Source organism: Notolabrus celidotus, chromosome 4 (assembly GCF_009762535.1).
Source record: "Notolabrus celidotus isolate fNotCel1 chromosome 4, fNotCel1.pri, whole genome shotgun sequence".
NCBI classification, from domain to species: domain Eukaryota; kingdom Metazoa; phylum Chordata; class Actinopteri; order Labriformes; family Labridae; genus Notolabrus; species Notolabrus celidotus.
The window spans coordinates 28598026-28614443 of NC_048275.1; the positions used below are offsets into that span (position 1 = coordinate 28598026).

The 16418-nt window shown below is 37.9% G+C and overlaps 2 protein-coding genes across 2 annotated transcripts; one reads left to right on the top strand and one right to left on the bottom strand.

Moving 5' to 3' along the window:
• Positions 1 to 459: 459 nt before the first annotated feature.
• Positions 460 to 7585, bottom strand: tmem254 (transmembrane protein 254). Its single transcript, XM_034681616.1, has 4 exons — positions 7403 to 7585; positions 5575 to 5678; positions 3281 to 3340; positions 460 to 1222 (listed from the first exon to the last, which is right to left on the bottom strand). The coding sequence occupies exons 1-4, from the start codon at positions 7487 to 7489 to the stop codon at positions 1102 to 1104; spliced, it is 372 nt and encodes a 123-aa protein (XP_034537507.1). The 5' UTR covers positions 7490 to 7585; the 3' UTR covers positions 460 to 1101.
• Positions 7586 to 11784: 4199 nt separating this feature from the next.
• On the top strand, positions 11785 to 13738 carry LOC117811846 (protein gooseberry-like). Its single transcript, XM_034682324.1, is given in 4 exon segments — positions 11785 to 11806; positions 12373 to 12551; positions 13019 to 13070; positions 13073 to 13738. Coding segments are annotated over 4 exon segments (906 nt in total). The 3' UTR covers positions 13726 to 13738.
• The last annotated feature ends 2680 nt before the right edge of the window (positions 13739 to 16418 follow it).

The following is a 16418-nucleotide window of genomic DNA, read 5'->3' on the forward strand; positions in this document are numbered from 1 at the left end:
GGTGATGGAAGAGAGGAACATGAGGACAAGTTTGAGGTGTTGACTCAGCCTCCAAATCCCCCAGATCTCAATTGAATCGAGCATCTGTGGGATGTGCTGGACTGATCCATGGAGTCAACACCTCACAATGTAGAGGCTGAAAGGATCTGCTGCTAACACGAGGTCTTACACATTATTTGGCAGGTGGTCATCATGCGGCCATCATGAGGTTGATGTTTTTATCCTTCCAGTGCCATCGTCAGTGTTTCAGTTTAACCTTTAAACTTTTGGTTTATGACAAAATACCAGTAAATACATAAAATGCTATTTGCTAAAATTAAGAACATGGTGATCCGAATATCTACTCAACTGAATTGCTAGTGTTTAATTTGTTCTCATACTTGTGTTAGTATTTAGTTCAAAGCATGCAGGTCAGTTTTTAGATCCTTGACAGGGAGGAAAAATTCACGATGCAGACACTTTTAGTTTAGTTTGTTTAGTCACTCTTTATTGCAGCATTAACATTAAGAACTTACAGTCCGTAGTTAATTAAGATCAACTCACAGCACTCCGATAAAAGAAAGGCAAATGAGAGTTTCTAATGCACACAGCAGCACACTTTAGGGCTGGTGGACTGTACCATCTGCAGAAAAACTCCTCTGTGTTTTGTTTATCACAGCAGCTGAGAAAATATCTGTACTGCCATCAGACAGGCTGACTGTAAACATTATGAGAGCACAAAACTATTTTAGAAAAGATTCCTCTTCCATTGCACTAAATATCCAGCTCAGCACTGATTCATGAAGCTGAGATAATTTCTGTTAATATTAACTTAAAAACTAAAATATTATACATAAAGAAAACACAACTCTCCTTTTAATGGTTAGAAAAGATCTGGAATGAAATTAAGAAGCACACATGGATAAGAATGCAGGTAGTAGATGAAGCTCAGTGAGTAAAAATGTAGTGTTCACTTCCAATCTTTCATTTTAAAGAAAAGGCTCAGGTGTCTTCCTCCACCTGCCCTCACAGCATTATTTCATATCAAAGAGGAAGAAGGCAGCAATTGATTTTCTGGATTCAGCTTGTGCGGTGTTGTTCCGTCGGCTCCTTTAGCTGCAGTCAGTGCTGTTTGGGACGCTCAGGGTCGAACTTAAGGAGCAAGCCGAGGGAGGCGAAGCCAAACAGCAAGGTCTGGACGAACCAAAGGCAGCGAGTAGACGTGTTGGTGATACCTTTTTCTCTGCAGAGCACAGAGACCAAAGAAGAAGTCAAGGAAAAGATCCTAGAAGTATCCTACTTCTAACTAAAGCTCCTCATCCTCATCGACTTTCCTTCTTTTTTTTATTTTAAATATGAAAACCTGAAAATTCAATACCAGTGAGCAAGTTTGTCAGTAAGTGACAAATACAGTATTCACTCAAAGAGTCATTCCAGATGATTCATACCTCTGCTCTGATTTGACATATTTTAGACTCTAAATGACTAACGGGTACAAATTATACTTTTTAAAGAGTAACTATGTCTCTGCATGCATGCACACTTTGCAACAATATGCGTCTCCGAACACATCTCCAGTGATGACTTGTGATTGGATCTCACTTTGACGCTGCATATGCAAATAAACACAACAACCCAAATCCCCTCCATTATACTTTGAAAAAATATAAAAGAATGATAAATAAAAGCACACAGAGGTGGAGAGGTGCACACATATGATCTAGCGTCAGAGAGGGAAAGTGATTATGGACTTGAGTGATGACGTGATGTAAAACATGGTTTGATGAAGAAGCCTGATGGTCCTCTACAGTGTTTTATCAGAGCAATAAGAGAATTGTGTTTTAGACTGAAGTGAAACAAAAGACAGTAAGGTCCACCATTAATATGCACAATGCACCTTTAATAACATGGGGAGACATGGATCATGCATTGCAGCAGGCTGCGTAGGGAAATACAGGGCAGATCACATCCCACGTGGACTCTCATCCCCCGTCAGTAGGATTGTTTTGTATTAACAGATTTAAAGCAATCTCTTATGTAAAAATAACCATTTTCACGAGACACAGCAGAGAATTATTTAATCAGTCATATATGAGAGGCAGGTGGTCTGTCACTCTCCATGGTTGTTGCTGTGGAAACAGAGAGAGTGGGTGGTCTCTAATGTGGCCCAGGACCCGCTTGTGTGTACACACTGCCAGCCTGATGTGGACAAATGTGTCCCAGACCACCTCTGTATGTGGCCTCAGTGATCAGATCTCATGCCGCTCCAATGGTGCATTGAGGTGGATTTAGCCCTGTAGTTGAGGCTGTCTACTTGTGATCAGATCACCCAGGATGGATGTTAATGCCAGGTATAAAAAAGGCCACTTTCTTTTAAGCTACCAGACTGCATTGACAAAAAAAGTAATTTTACCTCACAGAGCACAGGAGTTTGTGGTCAACTACTGCCTTGATTGGTTAGTTTGTGTTTGTTTTTGTGAGTTTGGTGTTTAAAATGGGAAGTTTGGGATAAAAACACTATATTTTTGTAGCATTAAGATGCTGTACTAACTCCCTGTTTGAGACAGCAGTGCACCCGCAAATCACATGTTCTGGAAGGTAAAATTACAGACTTTTTCAATGGAGTCTGGTGGCTTTGGAGAAAGAGATTTAACAGCTGTTTCTGTTTTTTGTTTTTTTTAAAAAGCATCTTCCTCTTTAACAAAAAGATATCTCTCTGTAGAGATCCACCCTATAATGTTTTTAGACACTTGGAATAATAATCTGAACCTATCTGTGACAAAAGAGGAACTTAAAATTGAAATACTTCGATCGATCAAGGACTAAAGCCATTACAGCCTGTTTCACTGCTGCAGGCTTAAGAGATCTGCTGGAGCAGCTGCAAAACTTCTGTAAAATAGGTAAAAGTGAATGAATAATTAAACCTGGGCTGTTTAATTGCTGATACAATCTAAAAAGACATGAGCACACAGCTGGTACTGACGTGTTTCTAAACCACACTGGGTTCACCAGAAGACTCTTCTGGAGAGTTTAAGTTTATATTTACACTACATGTAATAAAAATACTTCCACATTGAACAAATTCCATTGGAAGATTTCCTATTTATTGGTGTCACAAACTAATAAAGTCCCATATGATCAGTTTAAGGAGGTTTGTTTGTACTGACATACTTTTAAGGCTTTGGGGAGACAAAAAACTTTTTGGAGACCCAGTTTTATGAAAAGAAGTCATGAGGAGCAGTTCAGTAAAAACTGAAGTCTAGCACCATCTAGTGGACAACCAGGTTCATGTCATTCTTACCTGCACATCCTCCATGCGATAATGGCCTCAAAAACATGGATGGCCAAGGCGGCCCACCACCTGAAACACAGAGAGGGGTTTAAACCCACAGACTTTAACAATTCAAAATAAAAGACATAATCTTTGAAATGTTAACTTATTTCTAAATACAGAGAGACTGTGAATGTTTTTAAACTACACACCCTGGTTTCTTCTTCCTCGTGTATAAGAGTTACAGGCGTCACATGACAACCTGGGGAGGATCAATCATTTTTTAAATCTGACCAACATATGCTGAATGGTTCACTCCACAGGCTGTCCTGTGCGTCACATGACTCTAATACCAACAAACCCTTATCCTCCGATCACTGTGTTAATACCCTGATGGTACCACAGCAGTCATGTGACCTAAACAACTAGTTAACTACTGGTGGATGTTGTGCTAACGACCTGCCAACAGATTAAAAGCATTAATGAAGATGTTGATTAAACAGTATGTTTCAGCCATGTGAGGCTGCTCTGCACATCACCTGATCCTCACTACATTTTAAAGGTTTTGCATATTCTTAATGCATGTGACACTCATTCAAACACAGCTCTCAGCAGGAAATGTCTCTTCACAGATAGTTTGGAGATTGTTTAGGGAATTGGTTTTATTTAAGAAGAGAGTTTATGCACAATCTAGAAAACCCTGACAGGTTTCAGGTTTATGTAGAATAACTTTCAATCACTTTATTCAGTATTATAAATGAAATGCTTTGAACTCATTTATTTATGTATCTATCTAATCTGTTTTATTGATTAATTTATCATCTATTTTACTTTTTTTTCTGTATTACCTTTTGTTTTTTTCTCTCTTTCTTTGGTTGTTTGTTTGTTTCTGTCATTTCTGCCTTTATTGATGGGACAGCTGAACAAGAAATATGCGAGTGAGAGAGTGGGGGGAAGAAGTGCAGCAAAGACTCCAAACAGTGACCTCTGCGACTAGGACTCTGGCCTGTGTACATGGGGTGCACTATTGAAATGCTTGGCGAAACGATGCCCCGTCCCCTTTGTTTTGATTTTTAAGATTATATTTTATCGTTTTATTTCCTTATGCATTTCAGCATATTTGTATCCTATTTTGCTATTTTGGGTTTAAGATGTAATCCTACCTCTGGTATTTCTCAAAAACGAATTTCCTGTTTTCTTGAGTCATTAGTTGATAACTTTTTCTTTGTTCAGTTTTGAACTTAAGCATGAATTGGAGGATGGGGATGTTACTTGTATTGATTATCTGTCATGATAAGCACTCCGTGCTACATTTCCTTAGTAAGAAAAGTGTTTTGCAGATGAAGTTTTGTTGATTGATTAATAAATTAAAAGATGTATACCCATTTATTCAGCTGTATGCTTTAAAGCTCTTGTGAGGAGATTTTAGCAGGTTATGAAAAGACTGAAATGAATACTCATGCCTTTATATTGGCTGAAAAAGCAAACCAGACATTTAGGAGGAACACAGATTAATTATTATTTACAGCAAGCTGCTATAAAATTTAGGTTTTCCATATCAGACATTTGAAATAAAGATGGAAAAAATTCTTTTTTGGAGAGCACACTACTCACACATGAACGGGTGAAAATCAGCAAAGAGATAAGATATACACTTTGTCCTCAGGGGTTGCTAAAGGTGACAGCACACGTAGGTTCCTTTAGCAGCTTTAAAGTAATAATTTTCTTTACATTGGTGTTTGAAAACTAACAAACACTTCATTTAATCAACTTTAATGTTATTATGACATCATGCCATTAAATAATCAGTGATGGGACATCCTAAATACCACTTTATTTTCACTTGCAAGATGGCAAATTTACTGCAGCTGTGAGCTGCTATTTGAGATTCAGAGTTTAGAGTACCTCTTGAGAAATGAAATGCCACGCCTCTTTATATGTAGTTAAATATTTACCACCAAAGTTATAAAGTATGGCTTTACCTGGACAGCTTCTTTGCTGTTCACTTTATGTAGCTTTGGAGTTTGTATTTAGAGTTTCTTGACTTTTGTGTGCACACATTCCTTTTTTTTTTTTTTCTATGTGCACACATTTCTATAGCTTAGAGCAAAATGGCAGGGAAATCAATTTTGTGGTTTGAGAATACGTCATCAATCTTGTTTTGACTTGTCTATGGTCCCAATGACAAACTTAAGAACAAAGCTTTAATTGTATCAATGATGTAGGTCTGACGCTCTGACCTTCAATTTTTAGTCCATGTCCTTTACACCACGGGTGTAATCTACGTCATGCAAACAGGAGGAGCAGTGTGTCTGTTGACTCACCCTTTGTACATGAGGCCAGCACAGTTATCCACCAGGTATCTGCAGAAGGTGCCATACGGACCGAGGTGCTGGTAGGGGATTACTTCAGGTGCAAACACGATGCACTGAGGAACACAGACAGAGAGAGTTTCAACTTTGACTTATTTTCAAAGTAACAAAATTACAATAACACATTTCATACTCTGAGGAATGATCATGTCATGAATACTTTGAACTGAAACACTGAATTTTAGAGATGATGAAATTCATGACGTTTAAGGAAATGAAAGGACGGTTTGTGCTGAAAATGACTGTCCAGCATATACGTGAGAACATGCAGCTGACTTCAAGAAGTGTGACAGAATCCTAGGATTTGGATTTTAATACTGGAAACTTTTCAATCAGAAAAAAGCACAAAGATGAAAACTAGTTGAAAAAAAGTCAGATTCCCTGGTTGTTAAAAGAAATTTGATATAGTTTTGCAACACTTTTTTTTGTAGGTAGACATTTCAGTGTTTCAGTGTGTAGAACTAAATGATTAGATGTGGTTTTAAAGTATCCACCATCAGAATCAGGATTTTTTTCTGAATGGAAATTGGTACAGGTGCTACTGGTTTACATAAAAATGCTATTTAATTACAGACATGCACTGTGTTTTGATACTGCATCCCATTAACACACACAAAACAAAAGAACTTCACAGCTTTATCAACACATAAACATTTGATCAACATTTAAGTGAACAAAAACCTGAGTTTTCAAGCCACACAAACACAGAACACACAAGCTCAGTACACTACAAACTACAACACAGTGACATTTAAATAATAATGAACTATTGTGTCATGCTGCTTTTGTTCTCTTGTGTCCACCTGTGACAGGTCAGGTATGTGTCCATGTGGACTGTGACAAAGGGTTGATTGTTGGATGGGCCCCTCTGTTCAAAGGCTGCAGGTCATTATGGTTCATATAGGCCAAACACAACTAACACCGGAATATTTTGAACGAAAATTAAATAGTTTAAACAGTAAAAAGTGTTTGTTAATATCTGTGTGTTTTCTTACTGCAGTAAATTCCCTGTCTACATTTTAGTGTGCATGTCATAGGGTGTAAAACGTTTAATTTGAAGTTATTTGTTGGGAGAGTTATATGGAGTCCCTTTTAAAAAGCAGCTTAATTATACATGTAGCCTCTCTGCCGAGCCCAGACATAGATTTTAGACAACAAATCCAGCAAAAATAACACTGCATAGTCGGTTGGCCAATTCGGCTTACATGTAATTGATCTGTCACAAGTTCCAAAACTACAAAACAAACACATCCACGTTGGCCTCACTGCCTCACTCCGCTGTGTATCTGTGACTCATTAAAATAAGACCAGTGGTCTGAGAACAATGATGCTTAAACCAGGATATTTAAAATGGAGTTTGTCATATCCCTGTTTGCTTTTAAAGTAAAACCGAGTGTATGACAACAAACATTAGCTTGATTTAGCTGTGGCAGTGGACAGCTCCCTGGACTTTGCACTAGTTAGTTTGACCTGTGCTCTTCCAAAGGACTGAATGAATTCAGATAAGATTAGATAACAACTAAACAGTGACCTGGTAATGACATAACAGGGTTTTGCGGCATTAAATCTCATAATATACATTAAAATAACATGCAGCAGCATTCCTGCGTAAATAAGTACAGTTAATAGACGGTAGAGTGGCGAATTTGTGACAATAAACCACCCGGAGGACATTTTACGCGACACAACACGGTGTCGTTTACAGGGAGAGAATAATGTAACAGAATTATCTTTATAATCAATGATAAAGCTTTGATAAAATCTACTTTATTGAACTTACAGTGAAATATCCCACTCCAAGTGTCACGGAAATGATCCAGAACAGGCTGGTTCTTTTAAAATAATCGCATCCATCACTTTTAGCCATCGCTGCAGCTGTACTGTGCTGGTCCCGCTATCAAATGTGACCGTGTAAGAACAGCGGCGGGAGGGAATGTTGCCCCAGGGACGCGTCCGTCAATGGGAGTATTTATGAGCCTACATGAATAGAAACGTGTTATATAAAGAAATAAAACACGATGTACATATTCGATAATTATATTTTTTCCGGTCTTCTCACTGTGGAGACTTATTCTTTCTAATTATACATTAAATTGATCAATAAACTGTCGCAAAACAACGTGTCACTGCACTGCTGCCCTCTTGAGGTTTCAGGTGTGTTTGTGTAAAGTAGACAAAATGAGAGTGGACTGTGACTAAATGTATACGGTCAGTGACCATGTTCACTTAAACTTTCAGTATTGATAATCACAATTTATTTTTCTCAGACCAGACATTTGCGACATTTTTGCCATGTTCCCTTCGCAGTTGAAGGCTACTAGTGCATTATTAATGCACAGTAACCTTTATACCAAAATATCAATAATAATGATTTAATTCTAACAATTAGACTTTTTCTTTTAAAGGTACAACACGATAGATATCAATAATCTGAAATTGGAATTAGCCTATAAAATAAACATAGAAATATATATGCATTGACTAGATATATATAGAATTTTAAAAATCAAATATATACATGCATAAAAATAAATACAAATAATTGGACACAAAAGTATACATTATAAAATAATACAGATTTTTTTTTACAATTGTTACATTTTTTTATATCTTTATTTATTTTTAAAAATGTATGTTTGAACTTAAATCATTGTTTAACATCTTACTCACTCTTTTCTTATATCTCTTTCTATTTCCTGAAATATTTCCAGACGTCGTCTCTTTATGACACAAGACTGTAGAAATGAGATAAAAGGGGCCACATTAAGTAACAGTTGTCTTTTTAGACTTTATCCGGTGGCTCATACAACAGTTGTTTATTTTCAGGTAGTCAGTGATTCAGGACAGGAGTTACATCGGACCTTCATTTCATGAAAAAGCAGACTTACAACTTTTATTGTATAGACTTTTCCCACACAAATAAAGAGAATAATCTCATTTTGGATAAGAAAGTCTGCTGCTGCACAAACATTAAGTTGAGATACTGGATCTTAAGAGGATGCTCTTGACAAATATTTATACCTTATAGTCTGTCTATCTTATTATTACATATCTTAGACTCAAGTGCATACATTAAAATAGAAAACTAATCAATACAAAATGTAAAAAGAAAACATAAAAAATTGCTTAAAAACATGTACTGGCTAACCAACCCTCAGTTGTTCCTTAATGTTGGGATGTGAGTTGTTAAGTGATCGATGGCCTCCTGTTTGTAGGATTAAACTTTACACACAGAGATAAACTGATCAGCTGACTTTTTAATATGCAGATCTTTAACTAAACAAAGCTCTTTATAGTGATTTTACATTAACTGAATGGCCCCTAAGCTCAACCAGTGTATATTTATCTTTAATCACTCGATCACTGTATGTTAACTTAAAGCAAAGGCTCTAATCTGGTTTATTGATGATACGACTTTTTGTATATTTTTCAATCCGATTTGTTTCAGATCACAACACACATCTTTTATTTTACAGTATTATAAAAATGCAGAAAAAAGGTAAACTGTTATAAGTGTGTGTTTTTGTTTTGTTTTTTTGAAGATGGCACAGGGTTATATAAAGCATGTGACAGGATTTGTATGAAGTACAGAGAGAGTTGGTGGGACTCTCAGGAGCCGTCTCCACACATGAGACATTGATTGTGTGAGTTATTCCAGATAAAGATGAAAGAAATGTTCTTTGCTGGTTCTGTTGCATTAGATAAGTCTGATAGTCTTCAGGCTGCATTGTTTACTAATACGCCCACAAATACTGTAAGTCTGTTTCTGCCCTTTGCCCTCCTGTGGACTGTTTAACTTTATAGTATGTATGTTAGCATCTTACATTTGTAGCCATGGGGTGTAGAAGCATCAGATGGACATACATAAAGCCTAAAGACATAAAAAACGAAATTTCATTTTTATAAATGTTTCCCTGCAGCGTGTCAGAGCATTGCAAAGAGGTTAAAGGTCATAACATCTGCATACAGCTGAGCAAGGCCCAGACATGTTAGTCCACCTGAGAGGCTTTCCTCTCCTGTGTGCCACAGAGTTACTGTTAATCAGTGAATAATTAGCCACTCTGTTTCTCCCCCTGTGATAACGGGAAGCTGCTCTGCATAAGAAAAGAAAGCAGGAGCCTCAGCTGTTTCTAAATTCTGCTAACATCTGAAAGATTTCTCTAAGACTGTCAATGGTTGATCAGCGTTCAACAGTTTGTTAAAGCTGTGTGTGATTCAAGCCAATCAGATGAGGCACAACAGTTACGTTAGAATTAAAGGACAGCAATGAAATATAGAGACAGATGTGTGGAGATGCAACTTGATGGACTTAAATGCATTAAAATCATGAATAAAAAACCTGAACAAATATATACAAATATATTGATTATGAAACATATATTTATTATGCGGAAAAAATACTGTCTATAACAGAATCCATGACTTGCTCCAATTATAAGGGAAACAAATAGCTTAAAATCGTATAGGGGCACCTCCAGGGACCTCGGGCCCCATGAAAAAGTGTCCCATTGGGCCTGGGGCTTACTACTTCATATGCTCACTTATTTTTATTTCATTTTTAATGCATTTTAGCATTTATAGATAGGACAGCTAAAGAGAGATAGGAAATATAGGGAGCATTAGGCATGAGAAGACATGCATTAAAGGCTCATGTCCAGTAGTCAAACCTGCAACCCCTTTGATGAGGATTGTAGCCTCAGTGTACAGTATGTGACTAAACTGGTGCCCCATGATCAGTTCTTTCTATCGGCCCCTTTCAGTCACGGGCTCTTACAACTGTCCCAAATTTTCTCCCACATGACCCCCTGCAACTGTCATAACTAAAGAAGTTTATGATATTAGTATGTAACATATTTCTTCATTATAGAATCATAATGTATATGTGTTTATCTTTTTACTTTTAAATTTAGGGCCATATGGGTTTCTCGTTTCAGTTCAGCTGAATACATTGATAGTAATGAAGTGTTACAAACATTTTTAGACATAAACATAGATCTATCTATTTTATTTTATATTTTGTTTTATATATTTTCCTTTATAACATAACATGCTTTCATTGGTTATTCATATGTATTTTCATTCATTGTAAATCACTCCATGTTTTTGGGACCTATTATGAAGGGGCTGACATTCTAAATGTATTATTTGTGTCTGACCCTCTGAAGGTTTTGTACTGGCCCATAAAATGTAATTCATTCACATAATATTCTTCATCAACCCTGTTGAAGATTATAAGTGTATATGTTTATTATCAAAGACCATATTTATTATATAATTTCATCTGAGGACACAAGGCCCTTTTTTTCGTGGTCGACTTCATAACTTAGTATCAATGAAACATCCTGGATTTTCTTCTTCAATTAAAATTCAGCCTTGAATATTGACACAGATTGCTTTACAAAGCTACAAGCTTTCTTTAAATCATAGCTCTTATTCATAGGTCTTGTAACCTTTTTTGGACTGAATCAGGTTTGCTACAAAGTACAGGTGGAGATTTGATTAATAACAATGTGCATTAAAAAAAAGACTAGACAGCATCTGCAGAAACTAAAACAATTTATATAAAGAATACAAGTAAAAACTTACATTCTTATAAAATATGTTCTTTTTTTTAGATTCAAGATCCTGATCAAATCATCACCAGAAATTAATCCTTACAATTTAGTAAATGTTCTCATGCCACCACTGAAATAATTTGTATAAATTTGTCTCTGGGCCTTTGCTGTCAAATATTCAGCTTTACAAAAACACAAACCATCACATGTTTGTCGTTTGTGAGTGAAGTGGTATCGATGAGGCACACGGAGTCGTTCTTTTGTCCTAAAATCATGCAGAGGTTCATATTCGCTGTTGACCTTAACATCACTTGATAGAGATTAGGTGATAACGAGGAGACAGGGTGAGGGCTGGGGTGGGGGGGGTGGGCAGAGTACTTCTTCCTCAAAGTAAAACAACCCCCCCCCCCCCCCCCCCCCAAAACACACCCCTCCTCTGTTCAGGCTTTACCATGGCCTTCTGGGGTCCTCAGGTGATCAATATAAAGGTACCTGACAGGAGAAGGAGATACAGTCAGAGAGTCCCACACAGAAGAAACACACTGACATACTGAACCCTGAACACAAATCCATCTGCTCTCAGCGCTTCATTCATTCTACTGCAGACATGTGGAAGGACGTCAGCAATGGTAAGACATATTTTAAAGTCTATTCTCTGAGGAAAACATAAGAGGTTGAATTTTGTGTGCTTCAGAAACTTTCTTTGTGTTTTGTTTCACTTATTGGTTATCTGAAAATGACAAAAAACACACATTGCACATAAGATAAGACAACATATAAGCCTGGGACATAGTTGAGCTAAAATTCACAGAAAACAGAGCCTGGTTTGGTGTTGCAGGAGATATAGCAGATATTTAGACATGGTAGGTTTCCAGAGATCTTCTGTAGCTATTAGCACTTTATTCTTGGCTAGAAATCTCATTATCTTTGTTTTTCTTCTTTCATAAATTACACGTTTACTGTGCGATAGTCTAAATGGTGCAGACTCTGAACTAAGAGGCAGTTTATTGCATTGGTGTTCATATTCTGTATGTGCATTTAATTTGTGACAAGTCTTTCTGTTAAGTAAGAGCTTGAGAAGGAAATGTTGTTAGGTAACTACAATGAGAAATTTGTGCAGAACTTGTGGAGTATAAAGAAAAAACTATCATGGATCCTGTCTGATGTATAACCCGCTCTTTCTGCTGTCCTTCAGATGATGCCCGACCCTCCAGCAGCGGCTCCTCTCGCAGCGCTAGCCGCAGGAAAAGAACCAGCTTCTCTAAGGAGCATGTAGAGCTGCTACGTGCTACTTTTGAGACTGACCCTTACCCTGGCATTAGCCTCAGGGAGAACCTGTCCCAGACCACCGGCCTGCCAGAGTCTCGCATACAGGTATTAAGTCATCACCTCATACAGCACAATCTTTGTATCTGGTAGAAAAAATGAAAAAAAAAAGATAATGTGAAGAGGTCTGAGTTTTTAAAGTTAGTTTAACTGCAGTTAAGATGAGTTTGGGATTATAAATCACACACACATGATTTACACACATGCATATATATTACAAACACACAGATACTATGTGTTGTGAGTCTTTGCAGTTTCTTATCATAAGAAGGCTCTGTGTTCAAATGCATCCTGCATAGAGTTGCAGATACACTATCACTCTATCACTTTATTTCTTTGTCTGCAAAGATGACACAAGCTGTTTTTATCAGCTGACAGATAGACTGTGCAACAGGCTCTGACAGCTGAACCCCCCACAACTTGTTTGTCCACAAATTGATTAACAGAACAGAATGTGTTGTTTTTTTATTTCCTGATTTTAACCTGAGCTCCTTTCTTCCCTCTTTCCTGTCCAGGTGTGGTTTCAGAACAGGAGAGCTCGCACCCTAAAGTGTAAAGGAGCAAAAAAGCTCTTTGGCAGTCTGACAGCCCCGTCCACGATGCTCTGCCACCCGCTCATGTCCGCAGGGGCCCGCCTCAGGGACCCCCACCCGCCTACCCTGCCCAGGTCAAGGAGGAGATGGAGGAACCCTGCTACTATGGACAGTGTCCTCAAGCCTACTCCACCATCGAGGAGCACGGACATTATAGTTCCATGTATGGGCTCCAACAGGGTCGACAGCTGGGGAGCAGCTCCAGCCCACCTCTGAGGGGTCTCTGGGATCAGCCAGGCAGCCAAACCTCCCCTGTTCCCCCTCTGTGGTGCCACTCTCCTCTGGAGATGAGAAACTACGGGTCAAACTACATGTACCCTGGATCAGCGGAGCATCAGATGTACATTCCCGGTTCCAGCTCCCACTCCACACCTGACACGCCTGACTCTGGGTACTGGGAGGCCAGTCTGGAGAACAGCCCCCCACTGGAGGGTCAGTACACGCAGTTGGATGATTCATGGAGCGGAGCGGCTTTGGAGAGCCGCAGGGAGTCAGGATACCCACTGGTCCCACATGCCCCCTTGCCCGAGCTGTCCCTGCAGGAGATCCTGGGGGAGCTGAATGAGGACTGGTTGGGAGGAGAGGGGCTGGATAGTCGTTCTGCTGAGGATAAAATGTCTTTCTGCTGACTTTGTAGTAAGAGCTCACCATGGACATTTACAAATCATTTGTATAATTCTAAATCTTATTCGAAATGTTTTTTTTCTTCTGAAATGTGTACGCAAAAGAACTCTGCAGAACTATTGTAAATGGGATCATACAACTGTATCTTATTTATTCCACCACTTTTTAATTAATGTATTCATTTACTATTTATAACCTCTATTTATGATTATCTGCACTTTTATATAAATAAATCCCTCATGATAAAACAAGAAAGTTTTCCTCGTTGTCTTATCCAATAATTGATTCTGGGTTAATTTACAACCAACAAGATTAGACACTGTTTAGGTCAACAGGTCCACGAATTCCTCTGGTATCCAGATGTGACAAATTTGAAATGTAGCTGGGAGAAAAGTAGGTCAAAGACTAACAACCAGCAGAGGGCGACAATAAGTCAGAGAAGAACAGGGACCCTTGTATCTGCCAAAAAAACTGAGGCACAAAATGAAAAGGTGTTTGCTCCAAATAACAATATTTTACTTTAATATGAGATAGTTTTGAAATGATAAAAAACAATCAAAACCAATACTGTCCTCATTTGACATGTTTAAGTGAGTATTATTGATAAAATCAAAAACCTCTATTCATCTGAAAAATTACTCTGATGGTTTGTTCATACAGTTGAAGTGCATATGTTATGAAACAATGACCATCTGATTTATCCTGGGTGCCCCATCTCCGACAAAGCAAAGCAGGTTATAGACAACTTAAATATACAATTCCATGTAATGTAATGTTGGCCAGCCAGCATTCATGTTAACATGTTAGTATAACAGTATGATAACCATCACAATGGCTGTGTAGGCTAACGGTAAAAGTTAGCTTAAGCAGCCTACCAGAAAATGTTTTCACTTCTGTTGGTTAGTTAATCATTTAAAGTTAGCCAGCTGGCTGTTATGGAGGATTAACTCTACAAACTCTTGCTGGTGAAATTATTCTAAAAGGTAGCTTAAGCTAAGCAAGTAAGACAAGTTGTTCTTATGTATGCAACAGTATTTCCAATTATTTTAGCAAGCTAACCTCATTAGTCATGGCCAGAAGCCGTATGGAACATAACTGATGTTACAAGAGTTAATGCTTAAACAGTACATTATTGGTTTAACGACTTTAACTTAAGTGATGCTAAAGAAGCGTGTTGTATGGTGTAGGAATGATTAATATAATATGAATCGTCTGAAATTGTTTTGTGAAAAATGTTAGCTTCTTTTAAGTGACAAGCTTCAACACCCCTTTCTATGAGGCCAACATTAAAGAGCTAGTTGCTTTATTGAATTTTAACGACTGACAGGGTTAACAAGCTAATCACGCTGCGATATTGTTTGCTCGGCTCGCTATGCAGTATTGCAGTTTGTGGAGCATTGAACCCTTTGCACGTGCTTTGTGAGTTAGACAATGTCTTTCTGTCTAATTTGCACAAGGTTTAGCAGGTGCAACAGCTGCACAATCCTTTTGTGGCTCAGGCCCTCACTTTGTACTAGAATATGAACAATTTCACTTCTCACACAGAGAGAGTTTGATATAAAACACTGCCTCTAATGGAAGCCTGCTTCATATGAATGCCTGGTGCCTTCTGCGGTAAAAGCAAATAAAAGCCATGGTTTATCTTAGAAGATTTGCAGAAATGTACCATAGTTAAGCTGTCGCTACTTTACTCATGAATGGCACATTTTACTTTAAAATCTCCCTCACAGCTCATTTGATAAGTCAAAAGTAATATGCACTTTGTGTCCAACAGAATTAAAACATCAATTAAGTGTTTGTCCTACCACCTACAAGCTAAGCATACAGGTGCAGCTAACCTGACTAATGTCAGTGCGCAACTGCATCACAACAGCTGGCAGAGGACCATTCTTGAATTTGCAAATTACCACAGACCTGTGGTTGAAACAAAATAAAGACCTGTGGTTGAAACTAAATTGAAGAAGTTAACAACGCACGCTAAAAGGGTGGTAACTGACAGCAGGCCAGTCAGCACTGTGGAAGACTGGAAGAAAACTTAAAGAAAACTATATTTAAAAAGAGAAGCACTTTGAAGTTGTCTCCTAGCTCTAAGTCATGGGATCAAACCACACTGGTGCTGCAGTGCAGCATTTTTTTGAGTAATCAATCTAAATGTCAAGACTTGAACGCTTACGTTACACTGTATAGCATTCATTTGGTTCCTTAGTTAAAATGCTAGTATTATTTTTTTAATTTGCAAATATGGACTTAAAAACTATTTGACAGCCTCATTTATTCATTTATTTTAACTTCTGTTTAGTTACTGGCTTGAAATTATTTCGGAATTACATCTGATGCTACTAATTGAAAAATGTAGTTATAGTTTTGACTTGTCTGATACTATTTACAACATCTGCCAGCATGAGAGCTCCAAATTGTATAGTCCAAATTTTGTTCCAGAGCCAGAGGCTTTTTTTAATGTTCCCCTTATGCAGTCTCATTTTACTTTCCTGACCACTCTCACATCACATCCTAAAGGTTTTGTTATAAGATTAGGATTAAAGAAATCTCATCCATGTGGGTATCAGCTCTATGTACTGCCTTCAACACACACGACGACCCAGGTTTGGGTTCAGGTTACATTATCTGTACCCGTAGATAGATTTGTCATGCAGCGAGATGATGACCCCACCACATATTTATTTATCATACTTGAGAT

Bases quoted from the DNA above. Each gene is read 5' to 3' on its own strand.
- tmem254 (XM_034681616.1), bottom strand. From the start codon at position 7,489: ATGGCTAAAAGTGATGGATGCGATTATTTTAAAAGAACCAGCCTGTTC. The intron at 5,679-7,402 runs GTAAGTTCAATA...TGTGTTCCTCAG, and splicing joins TTGGAGTGGGATATTTCACT to TGCATCGTGTTTGCACCTGA. The intron at 1,223-3,280 runs GTAAGAATGACA...TGTGCTCTGCAG, and splicing joins ATCGCATGGAGGATGTGCAG to AGAAAAAGGTATCACCAACA.